The sequence below is a fragment of the Amphibalanus amphitrite genome, unplaced genomic scaffold (assembly GCF_019059575.1).
Source record: "Amphibalanus amphitrite isolate SeventyFive unplaced genomic scaffold, NRLGWU_Aamphi_draft 000088F_arrow, whole genome shotgun sequence".
NCBI classification, from domain to species: domain Eukaryota; kingdom Metazoa; phylum Arthropoda; class Thecostraca; order Balanomorpha; family Balanidae; genus Amphibalanus; species Amphibalanus amphitrite.
Window position 1 is genome coordinate 652,950 of NW_024881584.1, and position 27,090 is coordinate 680,039.

Sequence of the window (27,090 nt, forward strand, 5' to 3'; positions counted from 1 at the left end):
GGTCAAATTTCAAAGTTGATATTTTTGCATAAAATGGGTATCGATTCGATGCAGCTCGTCACGGGGAGTTCAATGGTGGCCTCCGTTTTGCGCTACGAGCTCTAGAATTGCTAAAAATTGAGTTCAAAAATTTGACGTCATCAATTTTTAACAGTTTTTTTCGCTATAACTTGGCCAAAAAAAGAGGAATCGATCTAAAATTTGGTATGTATATCGAAGAGCGCAGGGACTATCACATATATTCCGGTTTTCTCGAAATTCGAAAAATGTTTGGATTTTTTTTTAGTTTTTCTAAAAAAATCAATTTTTTTTTATTTTTTGGGGTCAAAATCCCAAAATTTCGAAAATCGGAGATAGCAGTTTTGTAGCGCCGTCTTTTCTCTACACAACCACATAAAGAACTTTAAAATTGCTTGTTAACTGTAGAATTGGTGAGCGTTTCAAGATGTCATGTTTTTTGCTCATTTTTACTCGAACATGACCTCAGTTTGACCTCAATAACCCCTGACCTGAGGTGACCTGTGACTTGAAATTTTGTGTGAAGGTGTCAAATTGATGCCCGGTAAGGTACCCAAAATTTGGCGGCGCTGCGCGCCGCCGTTTTCCTCGCTATTTAAGAAAAACCACAGGGGGGGGCCAAAATGGCCCCCCCCCCTATCAGGGCGCGGGTTAAATGGGGTTAACCCGCGCCCTGCTGGGGGGTGTTTGAACACCCCCCCTTGTGGTTTTTCGCGAATATCTCAAAAACGGCGGCGCGGAGCGCCGCCGTCGGCGCGGAGCGCCGCCGTTTTTGGTACACCTTATCATACATCAATTCTACACATGTTGTGAAAATTTCAGACCAAGGTCATTCAAGGTCAGGTCACCAGGTCACTTGAAGTGACCTCAACTCATAAAAAGTTTCAATGTCTGTCATAGCTACACCGAGTGACCGATCGCTTTGAAACTTTCAGCGATTGCTAAGAGCAATAGCATGTACAAAATGTTTATCTCAGAATTTTGATATCGATGACCTAAGGTCAGGTCAATTTTGCGACCTCCCCATTATAAGTCAATGGGAGAAAATTCAAATGCGCCTCTTTTGGATGAAAGACATTATAAACACTCCCAAACACCGAATTACAAGTGGTTTAGACACACTGAACATGAAAATGGTGTCCGTGACCCTTGTTTATGCCCTGAGGTCATCTTAGGTCACGAATGGTATCTAACAGTTTTTCGCAAATAACTTTTGATAGAGGCATGCTAGAGCGATGAAAACGCCTTAGATGTGTTCAGCTCGACGATACGGATCGACTGATATGCAACATGACCCTTTGCGGTCAGGTCATGACCTTGACCTGAGGTCAAATTTTCAAGTTGACCTTTCAAGGTCAAGTTATAGTTCATTCGATGCGTCTTGACGAGAGGAACACGATGCCGGTAAAAGTAAGCTCGTACAGGGCTTTGGTCAAAAGTTATTGCAGAAAAACTGTTTCCGAAAAAATCGGCTATTTTTGCAGTTTTTGCCCCCTGCAGGCAAAACCGTTGACGTAAGGTCAAATCTGAGAGAATTACGCAGAAAGGGCGTTAATAGGGCTATCGAATGCGCTTTTCCGCGGCGCTGTAGCTCTATTGGTTCCCGAGTTATGCGTTGGCTTCTTGGAAATTTTCGCCATTCGACCTGGAAATCGGCGAAATTTTGCCTTCAATGACCTCTGGTGACCTGACCTTTGACCTGACCAAAAAATTGACCGAAGTGATTTCGTCATCATTTTTGACGCTCTTTCGAACGCCGCCTTCCGCGTATCGCTACGTGGCCCAGGAGCCGAGTTACAAGGGGGGGTGTTCAAACACCCCCCCCCCCCCCAGCAGGGCGTGGAAATCCAGGACCCCCAGCCGGGCGCGGGTTAACCCGCGCCCCAGTGGCGGTCTCAGCCAACTTCGCCCTAGTGAGGGGGGGCATATGTTACCAGTTACCACCCACCTCTAACTCAAAAACTAAGAGGGCTAGAAAGACGCGGTAAAAAGCAGTCGATAGTTCTTAATGCGTACGTTTGAAAGTATTTCGGTCATTTTTCATCTTGGAGCAATATTGGGGTCACTGGAGGTCATCAAAGGTCAAAATTTGCCAAATGTCATTATCTTTTTCAGAAAACATGATTATATCTCAGGAACTATGATAGCTAGAAAAACGCATTGAAAAGCAATCGATAGTTTTTGAACTCTTCTTTTGATAAGGTCATCATCAAAATTGACCTCAGATCAACGGTTTAGCCTCCAGAGGGCAAAAACTCCAAAAATAGCTGTTTTTTCGCAAAGTGTTTTTCGACAATAACTTTTGACTAGAAAAAGCCACGACATTTCTATTGCAAGAATCGTGTTCCTCTCGACGAGACGCGTCGAATGAACTATAATTTGACCTTGAAAGGTCAACTTGAAAATTTGACCTCAGGTCAAGGTCATGACCTGACCGGAAAAGGTCATGTTGCATATCATTCGATGCGTCTCAACAAGACAAACACAATGAAGCCATCCCCAGCGTTCTATCTCTTTCCAATCGCGAGTTATTGGCAAAAATCTGTTTGTAGCCTCAAATGACCTCGGATGACCTTTGTAGAGGCTATCAGCAAAAATGACACCTTGGTCATCACGGGTGGTCCAAATCATTGTGATTCTGAAATATTTGGACTGTACCCAAGCGTACACACGTATCTAGAGGCATTTTCATTTTCCTCCATTGACTTATAATGGTAAGGTCACGCCACTGACCTGACCTTAGGTCACGGATATAAAAAAAAATCCGAGATATACAAATTGTAGGCGCCCATAACATCATGCAATCCACCAAGTTTAAAACCTTTCTGACAAACACTGCAGGCTGGACATGATTGCAAACTTTTTTTAGGCCTGGTCAGTTAACTTGACCTGGTGACCTGACCTGACATGACCTGGGGTCAAAAATTTCACACATTGTCCAAAATTGATGTACAAAAAGCTATGCCAAGCGGCGCGGCGCTGCGCGCCGCGGTTTTTTATTTATACGCAAAAAACGCGACAGGGTGGTAACATATGCCCCCCCCCCACTGGGGCGAAGGTTAATACAATGTAGGGTAGACCGGGGCAAGTCGCCCCGCCGAGGTAAAACGCCTCACCGATGTTTCTCGGAAATGGCAAGGTTCTGGAGAAACATCATCTCTTCTATAAAACGTGCACTATATGATCATTATATGAGCAGACTGGAAAGAAATTGTGATGACTCGTTAGGGAGATATAGCCAAAAATGTGTTTTTGGAGTGATTTTTATGTTTTGTTGTCAGCTTATGCATCATGGCGTTCTTTTATGGTCCACATCAGGTTAACGACTTTTATGTATTTTGAACAACTTTATCTAACGCTTATAATGCCGGGTTGGTTCGTGTTAAATTATGCCTTGCTGGAGTGCAAGGCGTTGTTATCTGACCGAACTACGTGATGGGGTAAAACGCCCCAGTAGGTTGCGGGGCAAAACGCCCCATGGGGCGTTTTACCTCATGTGTTGTTCGGACTACCCACTTCCTAATGTTCGGTAGCTGGCTAACAGTAAGTTTCTATGCATTTATATGTACTTTTCTCAGCAAGTGGATGGCAAAGGAAGTATTTTGTTAACATTTCCATTGCAATAATTTATTATTTGGCCTTATGAGGCAGGTGAAAAACCTGCTCATACAATAGTGTCATATCTGAACACCTGATAGGATGGAAGGAGCTAACTTCAGTGCCATGCTTCCCAAGGTCTAACAGACCTCTCATATAAGATTTAAGTCAACTAGCATGTTTAATCGTTAATCTAGAGTATGGGGCTTCTTGCCCCAGGCCGTGGGGCGTTTTGCCCTGGGGTTGGGGCAAAATGCCTCATTTGCAGTTGCTTCACAAATCACTTTCTAGCTAGGAGTCCGATCATAAGTGAATGGATTTGAGGGGTGGAATTTAAAGTTAAATGTCCAAAGAACGCATTGAGCACAAATTTGGCCTTCCAGGTGATGTGGGACAAAAGTTATGTAGCAAAATAAATTATCTGGGGCGTCTTGCCCCAGGCTACCCTATAGGTATGCTCAAAGGCTTCACTTTATTAGACCAAACTTAGGTCAATGCAATCCGAACGAAACATCAACAGACTAGACCCAAAAGTGCAGGCGCGTAACCACGATTCTGAAGTTACTGGGGACCACATGGAGGGCCGCGAAGACCAAATATTATATTTCAGGATCAGCCTTCGCCCAAGTGGGGGGGGGAGGGGGTGTTTCTGGCCACACCCGTCAGTTTTTTTTTTTGCGCGTGTAAGGAAAACCGCGGCGCGCACCGCCGCGAAATTTGGTATGGCTTATGATAACTCAATTTCGCATCGTGTGTGAAAATTTTGACACCAGGTCACCTAAGGTCAGGTCACCAGGTAAAGTAAAGTAGCCATGCCTCCAAAAAACTTTGTGACTCTGTCATTCCTACAGTTTTATCCCAGAAGTTTGAAACTCGAGCTTTTACATGAGGAAATCAGTATGAACAATTCGTATATCTCAAAGTTTTCACATCGGTGACCTAATGTTTAAGAAAAAAAATTTAGTCCGAACCTTCTGATAGGAAGGACTCACAAGGACAGAGCCACCGCTAAGCGAAGCTTGTTGCGGTGACCCTGCCCTCTACCCTCCGATCGCGCAATTCCAGTTCTATGGCAGAATTTAGAGTCCAAAGTTTAACGTGCGCACATAGCCACGCACGGCCGGTCCCCTCACTGACTTCGCCTGGCTACGGCCTGCCACCAACCGCAACCATACCTATCAGGAGGCTAAGGCTTGCAGGGAAATTTCACGTGAAATTTTACGGCTCAGTCAGCTGAAACGTTCTTTGCCGACCGCACGGGAATTTCACGGCGTACCTAATTGTCGCAGAGGCTTCATAAATGTAATATGCCCAGATTTGTGAAACATGCATTGAACTTAGCGTTGCTTGTATTGTCGGTAAGTTACATGATGCATCTTAAGTGATAAGAGGCAGATGGAGTTTTTATAGAAAAGTCTCTGGTGTGCACACAGCTTGTAAGAATACCTACCGGTTAATATTTCCACACCAGTTTGCTGGTTAGTAACAGCGGAAACAATCCCTAAAAAGGTTTTTGGCAAAAACTGTACCTAACATTTTAGTAACATATTCCGCAAAACCAGTCCATATCATACGCACACATTCACATTCCCTCCTCCACTGCAGGCGTCACCATCTTGAAAAAAAAACGCTCGGGACAAGCTTTTCCAATTCCCGTATTTCACGTGGAATTCCGCGGGATTTCACGTAAAATTCCGCGTGGAATCGGTAAAGAACGGCTTGACTTCCGATTCCACGTGAAATTTCACGTGAAACTGATATCTGTTCAAAGAACGTCATGGAAACGCGTGCTCTCACCAAGCGGAGTCCAACGCTCTACCAACTGAGCTACGGAGTCGCAAAATGTCAGGTAAATTTTGCGACATCCATTATAAGTCATTGGGAGAAAATTGAAATGCTTTTTTTTGGCCGAAAACACATTCAAACCACGTGACACAGGTAAACATGACAAAATGAATCGGAAAATTGCACCTATGACCCCTTCTATGCCCCTGTGGTCATCTCAGGTCATGAAACATCTCCAACAGTTTTTAACCATAACTTTAGGTAGAAACAAGTGCTAGAGCGCTTAGAACACCATGAATGTGTTCAGCTCAACAATAACTATTGAATGACATGCAACATGACCTTTTTCGTGACCTAGACCAGGGGTCAAATTTTCAAGTTGATCATTCAGGTCAACTTATACCTACTTACCTAGTTCATTCCACCCGTCTCGACGAAACAAACGCGATGCCGGTAAAATCAGCGTCAACTCATACAAGTTTCAAGTCAAAAGTTATGATACAAAGACCTTTTCCGCAAAAACGCCAACCTGGAAGATAAACCGTTGACCCTAAGTAAAATCTGAGAACATTACTCAGAAAGGCCTTTGAAAGAGCTATCGAATGCGCTTTCCAGCAGCAGCAGCACTGCAGCTCTACCTATTTGGTTCCTGACTTATGCACCGGTTTGTGAAAAGTTGTCAAAATTGGGAGTAAAGGTTAATTAAAATTTTACTTTTGGTGACCTACAAAGACCTCAGCGATGGCCTGATCAAAAATGACATAGGTACCTAATTCCGAAAGATACTGTAGCGATAGATACTTCTTCTGGGTTCATATGTTTTCAGGCTAGTTTTGGAGCTGATTTCGAATTTAGCACCCATTTGAACATTTACGAATTAATTTTGGCGCCTTCGTACCATGTCACGAAGCTGTCAGTGGTGGTTGACACCTACATACATGGACAGCTAGCAAGACGCCTACTGGTTGACCTGACCTGGCCTGACCGGACCTGGCCTAAAAACATCAAGACATCATCGGTGATCAAAGCTTACATGAAATTCGTGAGATGTTGCCGAAGCGTCATTATTCTTTTCCTCAGGTTAATAAATATCTAAAAAGTTAATTATTTTCAAAACGGGCTTCGCTGAGGAAAAACTAAATATTATAACCAAATATTTCGGCTTTATTGATCAGCCAGTGAACCAGTGAACAAGGCTGATCAATAAAGCCGAAATATTTGGTTATAATATTTAGTTTTTCCTCAGCGAAGCCCGTTTTGAAAACAATTAACTTTTTATATATGAAATTCGTGATCAGCGCCCCGAAAAACCTCGTAACAACCTAACTCTCCAAAGTTTTAACAGGTCCCGATTTTCCCGACTTTTGAGTCACTGACCTGACCTGGAAGGTCAACCAATAACCTAGCCCCGCCCTGCGCGTTTGCGGCGAGCAAAACACCAATAAGGGTGAGAGTTAACCCCTCAGGACCTGTTGGTTTTCTACAAATGCGCCGGCCGGCGGGAGGGTTGGTACGACCCCCTCGTCGTTTTTCGCCCCTGATGGAGTTAGAGCGTCGCGGAAATCACGAGCGTGTGTGCCGTTAGGAGACACAGCAACTAGTACCCGATTTTAAGGTCTCAGGTCAACCGGTGACCTCTGAAGTCAGGTCAAGTGACCCAAGACACGGGTTCGGTTTTTTATTAATAACTTCTTAAAAACAGTCGCAGAGCGCGATTTTAGCATCAGCGTGCTCACCTTGCTCAGGCGCGTCGAATGGTATACTTTTTGTTCGGATGAGGTCAACTTGGGGTGTTGATCTCGGGTCAAGATCAGGCCAGAGACCTCATGCAACATGACCTCCTTTGACCAATTTCGCGACCTTCCTCAGTCCATTGGTGGCTTGACCGACTCCCTAGCTCAGTTTGATCGGGAGTTATTGACGAAAAGCTCGCATGACCCTAGTGACCTCATAAATGACGTCACGCAACGTCAACAATGCAAAATTGAAGCATCTAACCTTGCAAGGAGTGCATGAAATCACGATCCGTGTGCTTGAGATAGTTTGAGATCGTTCCCGGCGCCAGAATAGCAGTTTTCATTTTTCTCAATTGACTTATAGTGGTGAGGTCACGTGACCGACCTGACCTCATGTGATCATTAGGAAAAATCCTAGAGGTGCAAGTTGTGAGACTTCTAGAAGATGCACGTACTGTAAGTTGCATCCCCCTGTAAAAGCTCCTCTGGGACTGAGGGCGTTGCGAAGTTGCGGCATCTGAGGACCGTCTACTTATGACGTCATAGGTAAGTAACCTGACCTGAAAATCTGGTTGGTGTCACACGATCCGGCCTGAATCAAAGGTCAGGTATGCCTAGTTTCAGCTCTCTGTTTCTTGTGTGTTAGGACTTCGGAGCTATCGAGAAAAAGCTAGGGGGAGCGAGGATTAAGCTAGGCTGGGTTGGGTAAGTTTGGGTCAAGTAGTAGGCGTCCCACCCGCACCACCTGTTCATAGCAGGTGTACCTAAACCACCAGCGACAGCTTCGTAGCAAGTTGCATTGGCACCACAACTATATGTACTTACTTCTCAAATGTCTCAACGAATGCTGGATTCGAAATAAGCTAAAAAAAAAAAATCCCTTAAAATCGTAAAATTTGAAACAGTCACCCGAAGTCACCAAACGTCAATGGCCTTGATCTGGCCGACAACTGACAAGTCAAATTGAAACCCATCATGATGCATGGGACAACCATCAGTTCACATGTTGGCACGTTTATATGTAACCACAATAGAAGTCTGGAAACGCAATTTTATGTGGGCTAACATAAACAGCAAATAATTTCGGTCTGCCATGGTCACAGAAATCAGATCAAAGGTCAAAGGTCATTGGTTTCAGAATTCAGGATCATGAACTGTATAGGGAATGTGTAACCAGTAACGTAGATAAGTTCGAGGACACTCAAAATTTCGTAACGATCGGCCGCCTTAAGCGCGAGATAATCGCGAAAAAACGAGGGGTTTATCCGAACCGCACCCCTAAAAGTGTGAGGGATAACCCGCAAACGGATAGCGACGGATATCCATCACACCTACCACAGTAACTTACTATATTTTCTACATGTAAGCTAAGCATATGCTGGCGATATAATGCAGCCAAAATTATCACAGTTACGTGCTTTGTCCCGGGCACCACATATACTCCTGAGCTAAATGTTCAAATGTTGTTCTCCATTACTTTTAAACTGAACTAGATTGAACAAGATTTTCATTGGACAAGATTGTTGACGGCCCTCCTGTGAAACGAGACTCAATGAATTCTTAAACTCCCTAGTTATTTTGTAACAACCCTAGGTTCGTTGCATATACTAACTAGGGAGGTTGCAACGACCCTAGTTTCGTTACAACGTCCCGGAACGAGCAGTTATTTTGTAACGTCCCTAGGGTCGTTGCAAACAAACTGATCGTTCAGGGAGGTTACAACCACCCTAGGGTCGTTGCAAACTAACTGAAATCGCATACTCCCTGTCCCCACCCGGCTCTGATACAACATGTACCTAGCCGCCATCTTGGAAAAAAACATCCTCGTGCTAAAAAAACAGCGGACAGCTGGAGAAATCCGTTTTCACTCACGCAGCCTTAGAACCTACCCTCACCACCGCTTCGGAGATCTTTCAAATTCGTGCACATCTAAATGCCCAGAACACACATTTTCTTGCAACTTATTTTTTTAGAATGACATTAAAAAGAACATAAAATCGGCTCTCACCTCGAGACGCGTCCACTCAGCCACAAGACAGAACAGGAAAAGATGGCGCCCGGAAAACCTCGTCGGCTGGTCGTGTCGCGAGCGCCATCCATTGGATAAGTTTGGCACAATTCGCCCTGATACAACTTGGACATGATACAACTCTCCCCGCTCTCCCCTAATCCTTACCATAGCTAGGCGCTCGGAGCATTCGCTAGCATTCCATCGCCAGCTGCAATATCAACGCCACATTTGCATTACTCTGGGTGCATCATAAGTAACAGTAGGTGATATGATATGATATGATATGATATGTATTCTCGGTGATCCACACATACATCGTGGTTTTTCATACACCGCGTCGATATAAAACACACTAAAAGATCCTCAATAGGTAGGTAGAGATAAAAGCAATGGGTTAAAAGACAAGCGAGCAAGACAAACAGTTAAAAACGGACGCCATTTAATTGCGTCCCAGAAAAGCTATTTCTGGCACCTAAAAGCTGACTCGCCCCAAAATTGGTCCTCAGCACCTATTTGGTGGATACCAGCACGAATCATGGAAAATGACCTTAATTATCTGTTTCTGGCACCTATTCATCGGTACGCCTTACTCTTTTTTCTGAATCTGGCACCTAAATGCTGAGCGTAGCACCAATCTAGCAGAAAAATGAACTACTGGCTGGTAGAATCATGTTGTTCTGGTATAATGACCCCTGGAGTCTAGCCTAAAGGTTGCCAGTACAGCTACACTCTAAGACAGCCCCGTAGTGATCTCAGCATTGTATATGACGTTTAAGTAAGCAAATAATATTAATTTGTTTGAAAAAACAATGTCATTTAAATATTTAAAAGTATTTATTTGTAATGCTTAAAGGGAAACATTTTTGTGAGTAATTGTCTCGATTTTGACCATTAAAACGGGTATTGTATTTTTTGACGTCATCAAATAGCTCCAAAAAAGAAATGTAATGTTTTCATTCCGTTCAAGGCCGCTGAAGAAACGCGGGATCTTGCTGGGACATTGTCCGTTGTTTGCCGCGCAGAGTTGTGCCGTGGTTGTGCCTTTTTCATCCGTTTCTTACGTATGGCCTATGTGTGCATGAAGCTTTGATTTTGTTTTTGGTTATTGTGTGGCCGATCAGTCAAACGCTCCTGTAGAAACCGGATGCTGCGTTTGATCGAGATGGAGTCAGACGATGATTGCAGAAAGCTAATAATATTGAAAAGAGGGCCGGTTGCGTGGCATGTCTGTTCAGAGTTGACATTTTGCTTTACTCCAGTTTATGACCTGAGAGCCTGGCTGGAAGTGACGGATCCAAACTTTTCACGTTAAAATGGCTGAGGGTGCAATAATCTCTAAGACATAGCGGGCTGGTATAGGAGCGTCTTGCTATGCTGCACCATAGCTGGCTAGTGATTCTGTTTTGGCTAGAAATGGCATTAATCATTATCTCCACTGGCGAAAATGGCACTTGACATCACCGAATGCAACGTTCATGTTGTTAGGATACATAAAATCAGGAAGATTACGCGAATTAGGTAGGCAAACGTGGAATAAAATAGGTGCTGGATGTTTTGGTTTTGGTGCTGAATCAGCAAACAGCAAAAACGGAGTTCAACTAGACGATCTGGCAACTTTAGGCTGTGTGGAAGCAATTAGGTGCCAGATTCAGATATTAGGGTCGAATAAGCATTTTGGGGCTGATCAGCAATTAGGTGCCAGAAACAACTTTTTAGGGACCAGAAACAAATATTCCCCGTTAAAAACTTACACGCACACATACAACACTCCCACGCAGCCGATGACGTCGCTCACAGTCTATCAGATGGTTTTTGAGCACGCGCTTAAAGCCGCCGGCACCCGTCTCCCGCACTGCCCGCGGTAACTCATTGTACAGTGCAGGAGCAGAGTAGGCAAACATACGCTTCCCCAACGCGGTTCTGATTGATCTCGGTCTATATTGCCCTGCGCGACGCGTGTTGTGACAGTGTTCGTGCACGCTGATGTTTTCCGCCAACGAGAGTGGTTCACCACATGTGATCACTGCACGGAATGCTGTGATGGTGCTATATTGGTAAAGGGAAGTGGCCCGTAGCCACTCTAGCGAGCGAATTGCATCACTAACGTGGTCACGCTTGGATCGGCCTGTGACTGTTCTTGCACAGAAGTTTATGATCTTCTGGATGCGATCACGAACTTCTGAAGATGCATTTCCGTATACTGCCAGGCAGTAGCGGACTCGCGACAAGACCAGAGCATTGACCAACATCACCATGACGTCACGAGGTAGCCAATGGCGGGCAGCTGACAGACCCAAGAGTACGCCCGTGCATGTTCCGGTCACCTGGTCTAAGTGCGGACGGAAGGTCATGTGGCGGTCCATCGTCAGCCCCAGATTACGCACCTTTGGCGTTTCAGTGATCGTTTCGCCACCAAAATTTATTTGGATGGGCGGGAGGCCCTGTAGCAGCTGCTTTGTTCCGAATGTCACCAACTGCGTTTTTGCCGCATTAATTTTCATTTTCCGACTTGCAAACCATTTGCGAACTGTGACCAAAGTTGCCTCGAGTCGACTAATGAGTTGTGGCAAGTCCTCCTTTTTTCCACAAACGGCGATCTGGCTATCATCAGCGTACTGGACTAGCCTGACAGATGGGTCTATGTGTAAATGCATATCGTTAGAAAAAATGCTAAACAGAAGGGGACCCAACGCTGTCCCCTGGTAGATTCCAGTGGGGTTGCTAGCTAGTTGAGACGTGTGAATTTTGCCCTCACTGTTAACCTGTACGCGCTGACTGTGGCCTGACAAGTAGCTAGCAAACCAAGTGGTGTCGACACCATACAGACGAAGTACAGACAGAAGCGTGCAGTGGTCGATGGTGTCAAAGCATTTGCTACAATCAAGCATAGCGATCAATACAATTTCCCGGCGGTTCATCGCGGACAGTATATAATCGGACACGGTGAGTAGCGCCGTCTGGGTGGAATGATTTCGCCACAGCAAAACCATGCCTCATTATCCTTTCCTTCCAAGCTGCCAAGCTAACCGGCCGCCCGGCCCACCACCGCGATATGGAACAACACTGGAGTGTGCCATTTGCCTACGGCAGTGCCCCACCGCGCCGGGGCTGTTTGACAGGTCACCCGCACCGTGACCTCGCAGTCCGGACACGTGCTCTCGGAGCTCGGGCGTCGCTCCGGCAGTTGAGACCGTCCCATTAACTTAATACTGGCGGTGCGCCCTTATGTACCGGGGTTACATGAGCAAGTAAATGCGTATCAGGAACGGATTTTCCTATTCGCTCACCATTGTAGTCCGTTTGTAATACGTATTAACTCTGCTCATGTAACCCCGAGCATGGACGACCTTTGATGCCAGTATCCCCCCGAAAATCCAACACGTTTTGCCTCCTTTCTGGGTATGGTTTCGACCGTTCGGCCGAACCTACTCATAAAATTATCTTAACCTTTTCACCCCTCTTTATATTCACTCTTAATATAGAAGCTAAGCTCCAGTTTAACTCCGGCCATAGTGCCGTTTCACCTCAGGGTTAACACACGACATACAATCGCACACATCCGCGGTATGCGCGCAAGTTCGACAGCTCGATGCGTCTGACTCGTTCTTGGATTCATGTCTGTCTCTGCTGGCAAGTGTCTAACCAGCTCATGTCTTGTTCTTGATTTGTCTTGATTTTCGGCACGCATGAGTAAGACTTGTGCGGAGGTTTCTCCGACAAGGATTTCGACAATACATTTAAGACGTGCCAAGTACAGCTTTGACCTGGCGGTCGCGGTGATCAGTCGGCTAGTCCATTCTCTCAAATGATACAGTCCACTTAAAGCTCTCCACACCCACTTCGACTGCACGTCCCCAGCCACAGTAGGGTGCCAACTCGGGCCACTCTCTGTGGACAGCGGCAGGGCCGCTCCAAGTTTCGACGTGCAGGGCGACCTTCAACATCAACACGGGGTAGCGGCCACGACACGTGTCAAAATTGGAAGTGATTCGGACTCTTATTTCTCGAGATATTTAAGTTTTAAATCATGACCTTACTTTTGGGACACCCTATACATTTATGCCTACTTTATACAAGGTGTGAGGCCTCTCGATGATACTATAAGGTCCTGTAAGTTTCTCCCTACAAAAGCTCAGCACTGAGGGTATTGCGAAGTTGGAACATTTTATAGGACTGTGCACAGGTTCATTTATCACGTCATAGATCAATGACCTGACTTGACTCAAATTTCAGCTCTTTATCGCCTGCATACTCCTAGTTATCGCGAAAAAAAAAACATAAGGGGGACGGTACCCGCCCCCTTCCCCCTTCGCCGCGAGGGTCAATGTGGTGTGGTGAGCCGTGAGGTGCTATGTGTGCAGCTCCAGACTGCTCCAGACTCACGCAAGCGGTGAATCGAACGGCGCGGATGCTCCAGTTCATCCGTAGCTCACGCCCAGCGAGAGAACAGCGAGTCGCAGGACCACTACGACCAGAGGAAAGGCGCGACGCTCTTCACCTCTGGATCAAACTGGCACAAGAGGAAACATACTCAAAGGAGATGGAAGCGCTCCAAGCTCATCACTCCATCCCTCTCAACTCTCCTCTGAAAACCCTCCGACCGCATGTAGATGAAGACGGTCTACTTCGAGCTACACCTCGCACCGCGAACCCGCAGTGATCATCCTTCCCGATCTACGACACATCATCGCCCTGATCATCGATCACGCCCACACACTCTCCTTCCACCAAGGTAGCACCCTCGCTCTCCTATCAGCGGAGACATCGTTTGGCGGAAAATGGTACTACGTGTGGGGTGCAAACCTGCACCAGATGTCGAAGGTACAGGGCCTTGCCCTACACACAGACACAAGGAGCACTTTCTTCCTTCCGGACTCAACCTTTCCGATCGTTCGAGAGCATCGGGATCGACTACTTGGGATCCCTGCATGTTGATGAGGTCAGCAAGGTATGGGCTCTGCTGATCACTTGCGCCACTACACGGGCCATTCATCTGGAAGTCGTCAGAAGCCAGAGCACAGAGGACCTTCAATCGGCTCTGAGGCGTTTTTTTCGCCTTGAGAGGCACTCCATCACTGATAGTGAGCGACAACGCAAGTCCTTCCACAAAATACTAGGACTGCTGTCAGCCAGCGTGAAGTGGCGCTACATTCCCGAAGCTTCCTCATGGTGGGGGTGGGGGGGCTTCTGGGAAAGGCTAGTGGGAAGCGTAAAGGCGGCCATGAGGATCACGCTTCACCAGTGACACCTGACACACGAGGAACTGGTCACACTCTTCTACGAACTTGCCATGTATCTGAACCTCAGGCCACTGACGGAAGAAACCACGGACGGGCTTCTGACACCTGCCCACTTTCTCTTTGGCGTTACACACATCAAGGGAGTCGTCTCACCAGCGGTGGACCCGACCACAAGCCTGAACCGAGCGTGGAAGAACCGGGAAAGGGTCGCAGAACACCTCATCAAACGCTGGACCGATGAGTACCTACAGACATTGAGAAGTTGGAGCACAAGCCCCCGCAGACGTCCGGTCCGCACTCCTCAAGTTGGAGAAATCGTCTCAATACACGGGGAAGAGAGCAGAGGTCGTTGGCCCCTGGCCCGTGTACTAGCTCTCATTCGTGGACGGGATGGAATCCCGAGAGCTGCGATCACATCGTTGCGGGGTCGTCAAACAAGGAGACCCGTGACAAAACTATACCGCCTGGAAGCATCCCCCGACTTCACCACATAGGGCTTCCCGTTCAACATTAAACGACCCAAACAATTGGTGACGCATTCTGGAGTACGGATTAGTGTCCGACTTAAACAGGGCGGGATTTACCAGTGCGGAGACGGCTCCGACGCGTGCAATTTATACTCATTTGCAATATTACTCTACAAATTTCATAATTATCCCGTTTCTTTTACACTGCCTCTGTTTTAGGGGAGATGTTGGCAAGAGTACGCATCTTAGCTTTGCAGGGTTACTGCGGAGTTCCTGATGGATAAATTTAAAAACGCTTGACTTCAGGCGATCTGTTGGACATTTATGTACTTTGGTGCAAAAGCTGGGTCTGCTGGAGCCGGTGCGAGACCCAAGGATGCATCTGGTCCTGGACTCCTGAGTGACTCGGTCGCGAGGAGATCGGGCCTGCGCTCCGTCACGGATTTGACCTGCAGCCGTGCGTGCGAGGGCGCGACCTGGCTGACGGTCCTCAACAACATCGAGACCGACATCAGCGCCTGGCAGGTGACGGCCGCCGCAAGCGGTGAGCGCCTCGGCAGCGCGCCCCTCTGGCTGAACGGAGCTGAGCTGTACACCCGGTACACGCAAATGTCCTCCTTCACCGCAGCGGATGTAGGCAGCATCGGGGAGCGCGCTACCCGCGTCATCGGGCGCCTTCTGAACACGGCCGAGAACGTGTGCGTCCTCGGGGATCCCTCCCGAGGCCGGCCGGAGAACTGCTCGGTACTCCCTGGCAGATCACTGCCGCCTACCACCGTCCACCACAAGCGCGCGCTGATGCGTATCGACTTCGGCGACCGCCTGAAGTGCCTGCCCATCGGGAGGTCACTTGTTCGGAAGATGGGTCGCCACGAGCGGGGGATCTGGGGTGTCGAACACTTCTTTCTCGACGGCGTGCACCCCTCCCCCAGCGGGTACGCCAAGCTGACGGCGTCCGCCCACTTCCCCAAGTGGCTCAAAGTGGGTGACGAGTAAGTGCGTGTGATGTAAAAAACGGTCTTTTTTTGTGGGAGGTGTGTGGGGCCCAGCCCCGTCATGAGGCATGAGCGATGTAAAATGTTAATGTGTTATGATTTGTGATTTATCGATATGATTTGCTCGTCACTTTTCGTTTTAGCGCGTCATATGTTTGTGGCCCTCCGCCCAGTTTAGGTCATGCTTTTGTGAAGGCAGGTCAAGGTCAGCAGGTCAAATTAGGTCAAATTTCAAAGTGCTTGTCAAGGGCAGTCTAATCGTGGTTTTTGATTTGCGCTACGTCGTCTAGAATTGCCAAATTATATTAATTTTGAAAATTAAACGTCATCACTTTTAAACAGTTTCTTATTCGCTATAACTTGGCCAAAAAAGAGGTATCGATCTGAAATTTGATACGTGAATAGAAGACGATAGGTACGTACTATTAAAAGCAATTCGGTTTTTCGAAATTCGAAAAACGTTTGGGATTTTTTTGGCTAAATTTATATAAAAAGTCACTTTTTATTTTTGGGGTCAAAATAAAAAATCTGAGACGGGCGTTTTCACGTCCCACCCTCCCCCTGTCTAACTCGGCTCCTGGGCCACGTAGCGACACGCGGTAAGCGGCAATCGAAGCAGCGTCAAAAACAGGTACAAAACACTTCGGTCATTTTTAAGGTAAGGTCAAAGGTCAGGTCACCAGAGGTCATCAAAGGTCAATTTTAGTCCATTTTAATAATTTCGGAAATATGCCAACGGCTAACTCGGGAACCAATAGAGCTACAGCGCCGCGGAAAAGCGCATTCGATAGCCGTATTACAGACCTTTCTGAGTAATGTTCTCAGAGTTGACCTCAGGTCAACGGTTAACCTCCAGAGAACAAAAACTGTAAAAAAGGTTTTCACGAAAAAAAAATCGGCAATAACTTTTGACGCAAGCTAGCCACGACCTTACTTTTGGCAGCATCGTGATCCTCTCGTCGAGACGGCGAATGAACTTTTTGTTGACCTTGAAAGGTCATCTGGAAAATTTGACCTTACGTCAAAGTCATGACCTGACCAGAAAGGGTCATGTTGCATATCATTCGATCCTTATCGTCGAGCTGAACACATCTGATGAGTTTTCACCGCTCTAGCACGTCTCTATCAAAAGTTATAGCAAAAAAAAACTGTTGGTGACCGTTCATGACCTGAGATGACCTCAGGGGCATACCGAGTGGTCGCAGGGGCATTTTTTTCCGATTCAGCGTGTCATGTTTACCTATGAACCACCAATGTTTGGGAGCGTTTTGAACGGCATTCGTCCAAAAGAGGCGCATTTCAATTTTCCCCCATTGACTTATAATGGAGAGGTCGCAAAATTGACCTGACCTTAGGTCTCAGATATCAAGAGTCCGAGATATAGGTACATTTTATACATACTGTTACTCATCTGAAAGTTTCAAAGTGATCATTCAGTCGGTGTAGCTATAGCGAGCCTTTGAACCTTTTCTGAGGTTAGGTCACTTGACGTGATCTGGTGAACTGACTTTGAATGACCGAGGTCTAAAATTTTCACATGTGCGGAAATGATGTATGAACAGGTGTAGCAAAAACGGCGGCGCTGCACCGTTTGCGTGAGATATTCGCGAAAAACCTGAAGAGGGGGAGGACGCCCCTCCCCCCCCCCCCCCCAGCACGGCGCAGCTAAAGGAAACTTCGATGAGGTAGGTAATCTTGTTACGTGTCGGTCTAAAATGCCGTCAGAGTGACGTCATGTTCGGCCGATGCTACATACTTTTCTAATGGAGTTCTGAGCGTCTGACTGACCTGGTCGTGGCGCGCCTCCAGGCGGCGCTGGATCAGGCGCAGGCAGAGGCCGACCTGCAGGGCGCGCAGGTGCTCCCTGGTGCGGCTCCACACCAGGTGCACGTTGGCGACCAGGAGGCGGCGCGCCGGCCGGCCCGCCTGCTCCGGCCCGCTCTCCTCCAGCAGCGTCAGCTGGCGACAGAGTGTCAGCACCCACATAGTGTCAGCACCCACAGTGTGTCAGCACTCAGCACCCGCAAAGTGTCAGCACTCAGCACCCACAGTGTGTCGGCACACACAGTGTGTCAGCTGCTGAAAACAACATAGGCGTCGCCAGAGATTTTAGGTTGGGAGGTCAAAATAAATTTTGGCATAAAATTTTGTCTTTCTTTAGTCGTTACACAGTATGACAGCCACTAATTGTAGCCACGTATTCAGTGGGGATTCGGAAGATAGTGAATGTCGAAAGTGTGAAACGAAAGTTCTTTAACTTTGCTCCTGTGAGAGGGAGTTGCACTCAATTGATTCTGCCCGTCTGTCAGTCAGTCAGTCAGTCTGTCTGTCCGTCAGTCAGTCAGTCTGTCCGTCAGTCAGTCAGTCAGTCAGTCAGTCAGTCAGTCAGTCAGTCAGTCAGTCAGTCAGTCAGTCAGTCAGTCAGTCAGTCAGTCAGTCAGTCAGTCAGTCAGTCAGTCAGTCAGTCTGTCCGTCAGTCAGTCAGTCAGTCAGTCAGTCAGTCAGTCAGTCAGTCAGTCAGTCAGTCAGTCAGTCAGTCAGTCAGTCAGTCAGTCAGTCAGTCAGTCTGTCCGTCAGTCAGTCAGTCAGTCAGTCAGTCAGTCAGTCAGTCAGTCAGTCAGTCAGTCAGTCAGTCAGTCATTATCACATACCTGGAGAACCTGCGGTTGCTCGGTCAGACTCTGTCGGAGAGACTCGTTGCTGTCCAGAGCCTGCTGCACGTCGGCAAACAGCCCGGCCAGGTCAGCGATCACGTGTCGCTCTGTGGAGACCAGCCTGCCACAGTGGCGGGGGGGGGGGGTCCAGGTCAGCGATCACGTGTCGCTCTGTGGAGACCAGCCTGCGCCAGTGGCGGGGGGGGGGGGTCCAGGTCAGCGATCGCGTGTCGCTCTGCACGGTTCGTCGGAAAGTCATTTCATCCACAAAAGAAACGAAATATACCATTCGAAAGCTGACGGTAAGTTGATTCCACAAATGTTTTTTTTTTGTCGAAATCGTTCGATGGCCTTTTTCAAAAATTGCGTTTTTGTAAAAACGCAATATTTTTTTATTCAACGAGCTATCCAGGACAGTCTTGAAATTATAGGCGTGTTTTTTTTCGTTTTCCAGTGAAAGCTGAATGCCAAAGAAACAATATGCAGCAATAAAATATTCTCAAATATTAATACGCGCCTCTCACAGCAGGCAGCAGGGCCTGCTGTGAGTTCCCGTCCCCTTCCCAGCAGGGCCTCCGATCTAACCACGCCCCAGGCAGTCCGGGCTCGGTCCGACCCTCACTGGTCGAGCCACGGTGCCGCCTGAGTTTGTGCCGGGTGCAAAACTGCACGATGACTATAAATCGTCACCAAAACTGGAGCAGTAACTAGCGCCGGAACTAGTAATCAGCACGACCATCGTCAGATGGCAGGAGCGAATGGAATAAGCGGTTCCAGGTTTCAGAAGGAATGGGGCAGGAAAAAGCGCTGAAAACAATGTTTTGCTGATACAGCCATAAACGGTTCATTGAATTAGGAGAGCAGCACATCAGTTTAAAGCCCTTCAGATGGTGGTTTCAATAAGCACACAATCATTTCCCAATTCGCCTTAAACGATGTCACAGGCCAAGAATACGCTGAAATACTAGGTAGTGTGTACAGATGCAACTGCGGGTCCCTGTACATTGTCTGCCTGCAACGCCATAGGCTTTAGGTACATACAGGTTGACATTGCCTAACTTGATGTCATTCGACCTTTGACCTGAACTGTGATGTCATCGGTTGGTCCGAGGCACTGAACTCTAATATATACTGGAAGGAGCATTGGTGACTTGTTTTTGGCTATCGATTTCCGCCATGTTGTGTATACCAGACATATAAATTGCATGTACGGTAGCAGAGGTGCAGTTTAGTGAGAGGTACACTACTCAAAAGTGCTGCTGCTTCATGCTTGCAGTTTGATTGCAGTGATCAACTTTTCAAGACTTTGGTATACACAACATGGCGGAAATCGTTAGACATTCTGGCCCATATACGGCCAAGGCGAGTGCCTCCCCCTGGTCCGAGGTCAATGAAATTGGGTCACAGGGTAGTTCCCTCCCTGAGTGGTGGGGCTATCGAACGCCGTTTGAATTTTTAAAATTGGTCGGTAACTTTCCCAGAGCTTAGGGGGCCGAACCTACCCCCCCCCCCCCCGGCCCCGACGGTTGGCACTTGGCAGGGTCCGCGGAGGACAGCCCTCTACGGGTTGCGGATGAATATGAATGCCGAAAATAAGTTGTTTTAATCGTAAACCTAGCCGACCAGGCGCGACCGGCCGCCCGGCCCACCCACCGGAACTTGTCCGACCAGCAGGTGGCCAGGCCGTCGAGCGGACCGCGTTTGACGGCGAACGTGCCCCCGAAGCCGGCCGCCTCCAGCATGGGCCGCCAGCAGCTGGCCCACACGTCTTGGTCCACCTCCTGCAGACAGAGCACGTCGGCGTGGTAGCCTGCCGGACGGCGGGCGGGCCGTCAGACCGACCTACCCTGTCGGACGGCGGGCGGGCCGTCAGACCGACAGCGGCGTGGTACCCTGGCGTGGTACCCGTCGGCGTGGTAGCCTGCCGGACGGCGGGCGGGCCGTCAGACCGACCGCGCGGCTCGCCCGAGCCGGGTCCGAACCGCCGCACAGGTCGTCAATGGCCACCGGCTGAGAGCTTCCAGTCCATTATGGGTCCTTCGCTCTCAATCTGCCGATGGGCCTAGGGTCCCCTCTCCTCATCTCCTGCATGGACCCCTGCATTTATGTTAAGTTTTGGTCCTTTAAAGAAAATATATACCTACCATTTTCTTCAAATTGGTTTTTTGCTACAGTTTTCTGCTTTTTATGCTTTAAATGATTAAAAAATAATACATATAATATTTACAAAAGGGTTTTTTAAACCACTTTCAGATGGGAAGATGTATATTCTATATAAAGCAGTGTTTTCCGCGGAAGCTTATCAAGTACCTATTGGCCAATAATAATGCGTAGTTCTAAACCAGCTGCATGCTCATTGGCTGACGCTGAGGTGGCTGCATTTTGGGCATTCTTCTATAAGTCACCACATTCCTGCGTAAGCCACTCGTTCAAAACCCCATGTTAAGAGTGATATATTTCCTTTAAAGGGAGATAATGAGCTTTCTTTTTTCTTAAATAAAAATTACTCGACATCTATACTATTTCTACTGTAGTTTCTATAAAATATGAAAATTTCCTAGCACATTTTCGTATGTGATAAAAAGGTTTTTATTTTTGCAAAAAAGAAGCAGTACTTGCAGTACTTGTAACACCCACCGAAATGCGTTGTCCTTCTTTATAAAAAGTCGCAGTATATGGCGCTTTTTTTCAAACAGCGACGCTTGGGTTTTTGTTTATGTTATCGCCTTGTCGTTGCTTGGTTGTAAGGATTCTAATTTGAATTAGAGTTAATTCGGTTTAGAATTAATTAGATTCTAATTCGGGGGTACATTGTGCCTACTCTTCTTTGTTTCGGCATGCGGCATGCGGCACAAATGAACGGCATGCGCCAGAAACGCAGCCAAATCTTGCGATTGCGACTACGAAATTCATTATTTTGGCGTCAGAGCCTGAAGCGAAAAATACAAGCATATTTATTTCAAAAAGACTTCAGGTTTGTCGAACGGTGTTATGAGAATTTTGATAACAGTACTGCATAAGTTTTTCAGTGATGCCGCAAAAGTGTTGTATCTATCTTCTTTTATTGTGCAGTCGGCGGGACCGATTCAAAATTGAGTCGTTGCTACTAAAATAGCAGCATATGGCGTCAGATGATGAACAGGAAAAATAGTTGCGTAAATTTAGACATAAACCACCCCCAAACCATGAATATCTTTTGAAGGCACTATAGACGACCATTAACTATGATGTGATGAAGATCAAATGTAAGGAATACGCTCATTTTACAAAATTACATGCAAGTACCAAAAAGTGATGTAAGTAGGGGAGAGCGGGGCCAGTTGAACCACTTTTTATATATTGACATGCACAGCGAGATCTAGTTGTCATATCGAAAAATGCACAATGCCATGAAAAAATATGCTCTTTTGGCTTTATTTTAAGATATGTAAAATTATGTTTCAAACATATTTTGCTGCCAAACGCATGCTTATAAAACAGCTCTACGCCCGTTTCAAATGACCCCGATGCGAGGGTCAATTGAACCAGCCCATGGGGTCAATTGCACCTATCCTTAACAATGGGATGTTTTCCTCTTTAAGGCCACTTTCTTAAGGAGATATTTTGTCCGGTTTACTTTTCCAAATGCTACATTCAATAGGTCGTTGGAAAGCTAAAAGTGCAAAGTTCCTCATAATAGGTGACATAAAGTACATAGACTATGGTAAAATGGGCGGATGAGAAAAATAAGAAATATCTCAGGCTATATTGTGCTTTCAAGCAAAAGGCTGGAGAAAAAGGGGTCAAAATTGAGCTCTATTAAACTACTACCTATTTCAGTTTAAAAGCTCATTTCAAAGGTGGACTATTTCCTTTAATGTTTACAGCTCCTGAACAATAACCATTGCAAAGGTCACCGGGGTCCATTGAAACGGCCTGTGGCCCTGTTTCAACTGACCCTCAGAGAAGCGTTTCAATTGACCCCATCTGCTCCCGCCATCTCGCACGCGCCGTAAAGAACATGTCAAACGAGCTGGAGGGATGGCATCATGCTGAATGAAGGGCCAAATAAGGTGTTATTCCGGAGCCAGGAGTTCTTCTTTCAGCAAACAAAGGTATATGAGATATCACAAAATATTCATCAGAATGATTTCTCCCAAACGCCCCTCAAAAACACAAAAACAAGTGTCAAATCAAAATTACCGTCCGTTTGCCGCCCAAACGCCGTTGACAAAGGAAGTGGTCGAGCGCGGATGCGCAGTGGTGTCGGCAACGCCATATGTTGCATACTGTTGAAAATAAAGCCATGTTTCATCTGACCCCGTGTTTCAACTGGCCCCGCTCTCCCCTACTTATTCAACGGTCATTTTCAGCGCTCCCCGCTAACGTGACTTCAAGTTGAGATATTTGCGGCAAGGTACCGAATTGAGCAAAATGGTTTTAATTTACATTATAACTTGTTGTGTTTTGTCAGAAAATGGTCATAACTCAGATTTTGTGGAAAAAGGTCATTATCTCCCTTTAACCCGCGCCGTGCTGGTGGCCTATGTTTTCCGTGTCATGCTGGGGGGGGACGTTTTCACGCCACCCGTCTAACTCGGCTCTTGGGCCACGTAGTGACACGCAGTAAGCGGCAATCGACAGAGCGTCAAAAATGATGACGGAAATACTTGGTCATTTTTTAGGTCAGGTCAGAGGTCAGGTCACCAGAGGTCATCAAGGCCAAATTTAGTCCATTTCAACAATTTTGGAAACTGCCAATGGCTAACTCGGGAACCATTAGTTCTACAGCGTCGCGGAAAAGCGCATTCGATAGCCCTTTTACAGAACTTTTAGGGTATTGTTCTTAACTTTGACCTCAGGTCAACCGTTTAGCCTCCAGAGGGCAAAAACTCTAAAAAAAAAAACGCCGTTTTCACAAAAATGTTTTTCGGTGATAACAGAGTCACGCTCACGACATTACTTTTGCCAGCATCGTGTTCCTCGCGTCGAGACGCGTCGAATGAACTATTCGCTGACCTTGAAAGGTCAAATTTGACCTCAGGATTAAGGTCATGACCTGACCGGAAAGGGCCATGTTGCATATCAGTCGATCCGTATCGTCGAGCTAAACACATCTGACGTGTTTTCACGGTTCACCGCTCTAGCACGTCTCTTAAAAGTTATAGCCAAAAAGACTGCTGGTGACCGTTCATGACCTGAGATGACCTCAGGGGCATACAGAGAGGTCACAGGTGCATTTTTCCGAATCAGTGTGTCATGTTTACCTCTGAACCGATGTTTGAGAGCGTTTTGAACGAATTTCGTCCAAAAGAGGCGCATTTCGATTTTCTCCCATTGACTTGTAATGGAACGGTCGCAAAACTGACCTCACCTTAGGTCACAAATACAAAAAACGAGATATACATTTTATTCATACTGTTATTCGTATCAATCGCTGAAAGCTTTAAAGTGATCGTTCAGCCGGTGTAGCTATAGCGAGCCTTTGCACTTTTTCTGAGGTAAGGTCGTGACCTGGTGACTTGACCTTGAACGACCCGGGTCTGAAATTTTTACAACATGTGTGGAACAGATGGATAAACAGGTGTACCAAAAACGACGTTTTTGAGATCTTTGCGAAAATCTAAGGGGGGAGCACGGCGCGGGTTAACAGCGGCAATTGGAGAGGTATGCCATATGACGGCATGAACAAGGCTCTTGTGTCTACCTACATCAATATTGATAAGTGACCGTGACCTTTGACTCAGCCATAGTTGCCACGCCAACTAACCCCAGTAACCCCAGTCGGTCGTCACCCCATCCCCAGGGCCCCAGTCCCAGTGACCCTGTCCCAGTGACCTCAGTCCCAGTGGCCCCAGCCCCCAGTCCCAGTGACCGTGTCCATTAGTCCCAGTGACCGTATCCCTCAGTCCCAGTGACCGTGTCCCCAGTCCCAGTGACCCCAGTCCCAGTGACCCCAGTCCCAGTGCCCCAGTCCCAGTGACCGTGTCCCTCCAGGCTCCAGTCCCAGTGACCGTGTCCCCAGTCCCAGTGCCCCATTCCCAGTGACCGTGACCCCAGTCCCAAAGACCGTGACCCCCAGTCCCAGTGCCCCCAGTCCCAGTGCCCCAGTCCCAGTGACCGTGTCCCCCCAGTCCCAGTGACCGTGTCCCCAGTCCCAGTGACCGTGTCCCCAGTCCCAGTGACCCCAGTCCCAGTGACCCCAGTCCCAGTGCCCCAGTCCCAGTGACCGTGTCCCTCCAGGCTCCAGTCCCAGTGACCGTGTCCCCAGTCCCAGTGCCCCATTCCCAGTGACCGTGTCCCCAGTCCCAGTGCCCCAGTCCCAGTGCCTCAGTCCCAGTGCCCCAGTCCCAGTGTCCCCAGTCCCAGTGCCCCAGTCCCAGTGCCTCAGTCCCAGTGCCCCAGTCCCAGTGTCCCCAGTCCCAGTGACCCCAGTCCCAGTGCCACAGTCCCAGTGACCGTGTCCCCAGTCCCAGTGACCCCAGTCCCAGTGACCCCAGTCCCAGTGCCCCAGTCCCAGTGACCGTGTCCCCCAGTCCCAGTGGCCTCTGTCCCCGTGACTGGCGTGGCCGGTGCGTACCGAGCAGCTGGAGCAGCAGCGCCTGGCGGCGGTAGTCGATGTGCTGGCACGGCTGCGCCGGCCAGTAGTCCACGCGCTGGCCGCGCTGCAGCTGCACGTAATAGTCGGCCAACAGGTTGTAGCTGACCAGACGGAACCTGCCGCACCCGCGGGCACCGCCTTAGACACACACACACACACACACGCACCCGCGGGCACCGCCTCAGACACACTCACACACACGCACCCGCGGGCACCGCCTCAGACACACTCACACACACGCACCCGCGGGCACCGCCTCAGACACACTCAGCGACACACGCACCCGCGGGCACCGCCTCAGACACACTCACACACACGCACCCGCGGGCACCGCCTCAGACACACTCACACACACGCACCCGCGGGCACCGCCTCAGACACACTCACACACACGCACCCGCGGGCACCGCCTCAGACACACTCACACACACGCACCCGCGGGCACCGCCTCAGACACACTCACACACACGCACCCGCGGGCACCGCCTCAGACACACTCACACACACGCACCCGCGGGCACCGCCTCAGACACACTCACACACACGCACCCGCGGGCACCGCCTCAGACACACTCACACACACTCAGAGATAGGTACAATCACGAACTCAGACACAGACTAGAGATGTAATCGGATACCAACTTTGTGGCATACCGATACCAAACCGATACAAACTTGGCATTCGGTATTCCATGGCTATAGTGTATTTTGGTATTTTGTTGGTATTTTGAATCGTCGTTAATGTAAAAAGACTGTGAATTTGATAAAAAGTTAGTATTTCCCTCATTTTTCCAAGTTGTTTGCCACAATCTTGAGTTATGCCCCCAGGCCCACAATGATGAAAATGCACCCACAAGTTTTACAAGCGTCCTTTCGAGAGCACGGCGCCCTTCGCATGCTCTAACGTCGTCCTCCTGACCGTCTCGTGTTCCTGGATAATATAGCGTTTTTAATCACTCGGCGCCCTTCTAGGAGAATGACGCCCTTTTGAAAGCACCGCGCCATTCTCATGGTCTAACGGCGCCCTCCTGGCCGTCTCCCCCTTTTAGGTCTCTCTCCACCGTGCATCCCGCGACTGTTCGGCACCCTTCTGGCCTCTCAGCGCCCCTGGACCACATAGCGTTCAATCACTCGGCGCCCTTCTAGACACACACACACACACACACACACACACACACACACACACGCACACACACACACACACACACACACACACACACACACACACACACACACACACACACACACACAAACACACACACGCACGCGCACGCACACACACACACGCACACGCAAACGCACACGCACACGCACACGCACCCCCCCCTCCCACACACACACACACGAATACACTGTAGCACGCGGGCGGGTGTGTAGCGGACGGGCGCACCGCTGTGTCTTACCCGTCGGCTCCGACTGGCTCAGTGGTGAGCCGCAGGCCGCGCTCAAACGGACAGGTGCCGGTCCCGGCGAGCACCGGCTCCGACAGCCAGCAGAGCTCGGCCGGCCCGGTCCCGGCGGGCCCGTCCCGGCGGCCCACCAGCCGCAGCCGGCGGCCCACGTCCGCCTCGGACGGCACGTAGTGGAGGCCGCTGCCGACCGTCACCCAGCCGCCGTCCTGTTGGCGCTGCCAGCAGAACTGGAGTCCGGCGCTGGCCGCCAGCCGCCGGACGGTCGGCGCCGGGTACGGCGGCCAGCCGGCGACCAGCACCGCCGGCAGCGGCGGCAGCGCTCCACACGCCGCCATCAGCGCTCCTGAAACACAACGGCGGCCGCTGCCAAATGAAAACAGCACTGCAATGTTTCCCCTTCTGCACTGTTCCCCGGGCGCCCGACTGGGATTCCTGGCTTTGCACGCTCGGCTGGACGGAGGGGTTAAACACCCCACCCATCGCCTTCTTAACCCTCGCCCGCACATGCCATTTTCCCATCCTAGAACGCACATGGGGGGGGTTGCCACCCCCCGCGCCATTTCGTTCCTGTTGGAGATAGAGCTTAGCAGTAAAG

At 48.6% G+C, this 27,090-nt stretch overlaps 1 protein-coding gene across 7 annotated transcripts in view; it reads right to left on the reverse strand.

Moving 5' to 3' along the window:
• Positions 1 to 27,090, reverse strand: part of LOC122379985 (2',5'-phosphodiesterase 12-like) — a 77,774-nt gene that overhangs the window by 22,006 nt on the left and 28,678 nt on the right. For all 7 annotated transcript variants that reach the window (XM_043362712.1, XM_043362711.1, XM_043362707.1 and 4 more), the window contains exons 2-6: positions 26,487 to 26,838; positions 25,063 to 25,199; positions 20,157 to 20,313; positions 18,501 to 18,624; positions 17,638 to 17,808 (exon numbers count right to left, since the gene is read on the reverse strand). In XM_043362712.1, coding sequence (XP_043218647.1) covers positions 17,638 to 17,808; positions 18,501 to 18,624; positions 20,157 to 20,313; positions 25,063 to 25,199; positions 26,487 to 26,830 — 933 coding nt within the window. In that variant the 5' untranslated portion in view covers positions 26,831 to 26,838. The remainder of the gene's footprint in view (positions 1 to 17,637; positions 17,809 to 18,500; positions 18,625 to 20,156; positions 20,314 to 25,062; positions 25,200 to 26,486; positions 26,839 to 27,090) is intronic.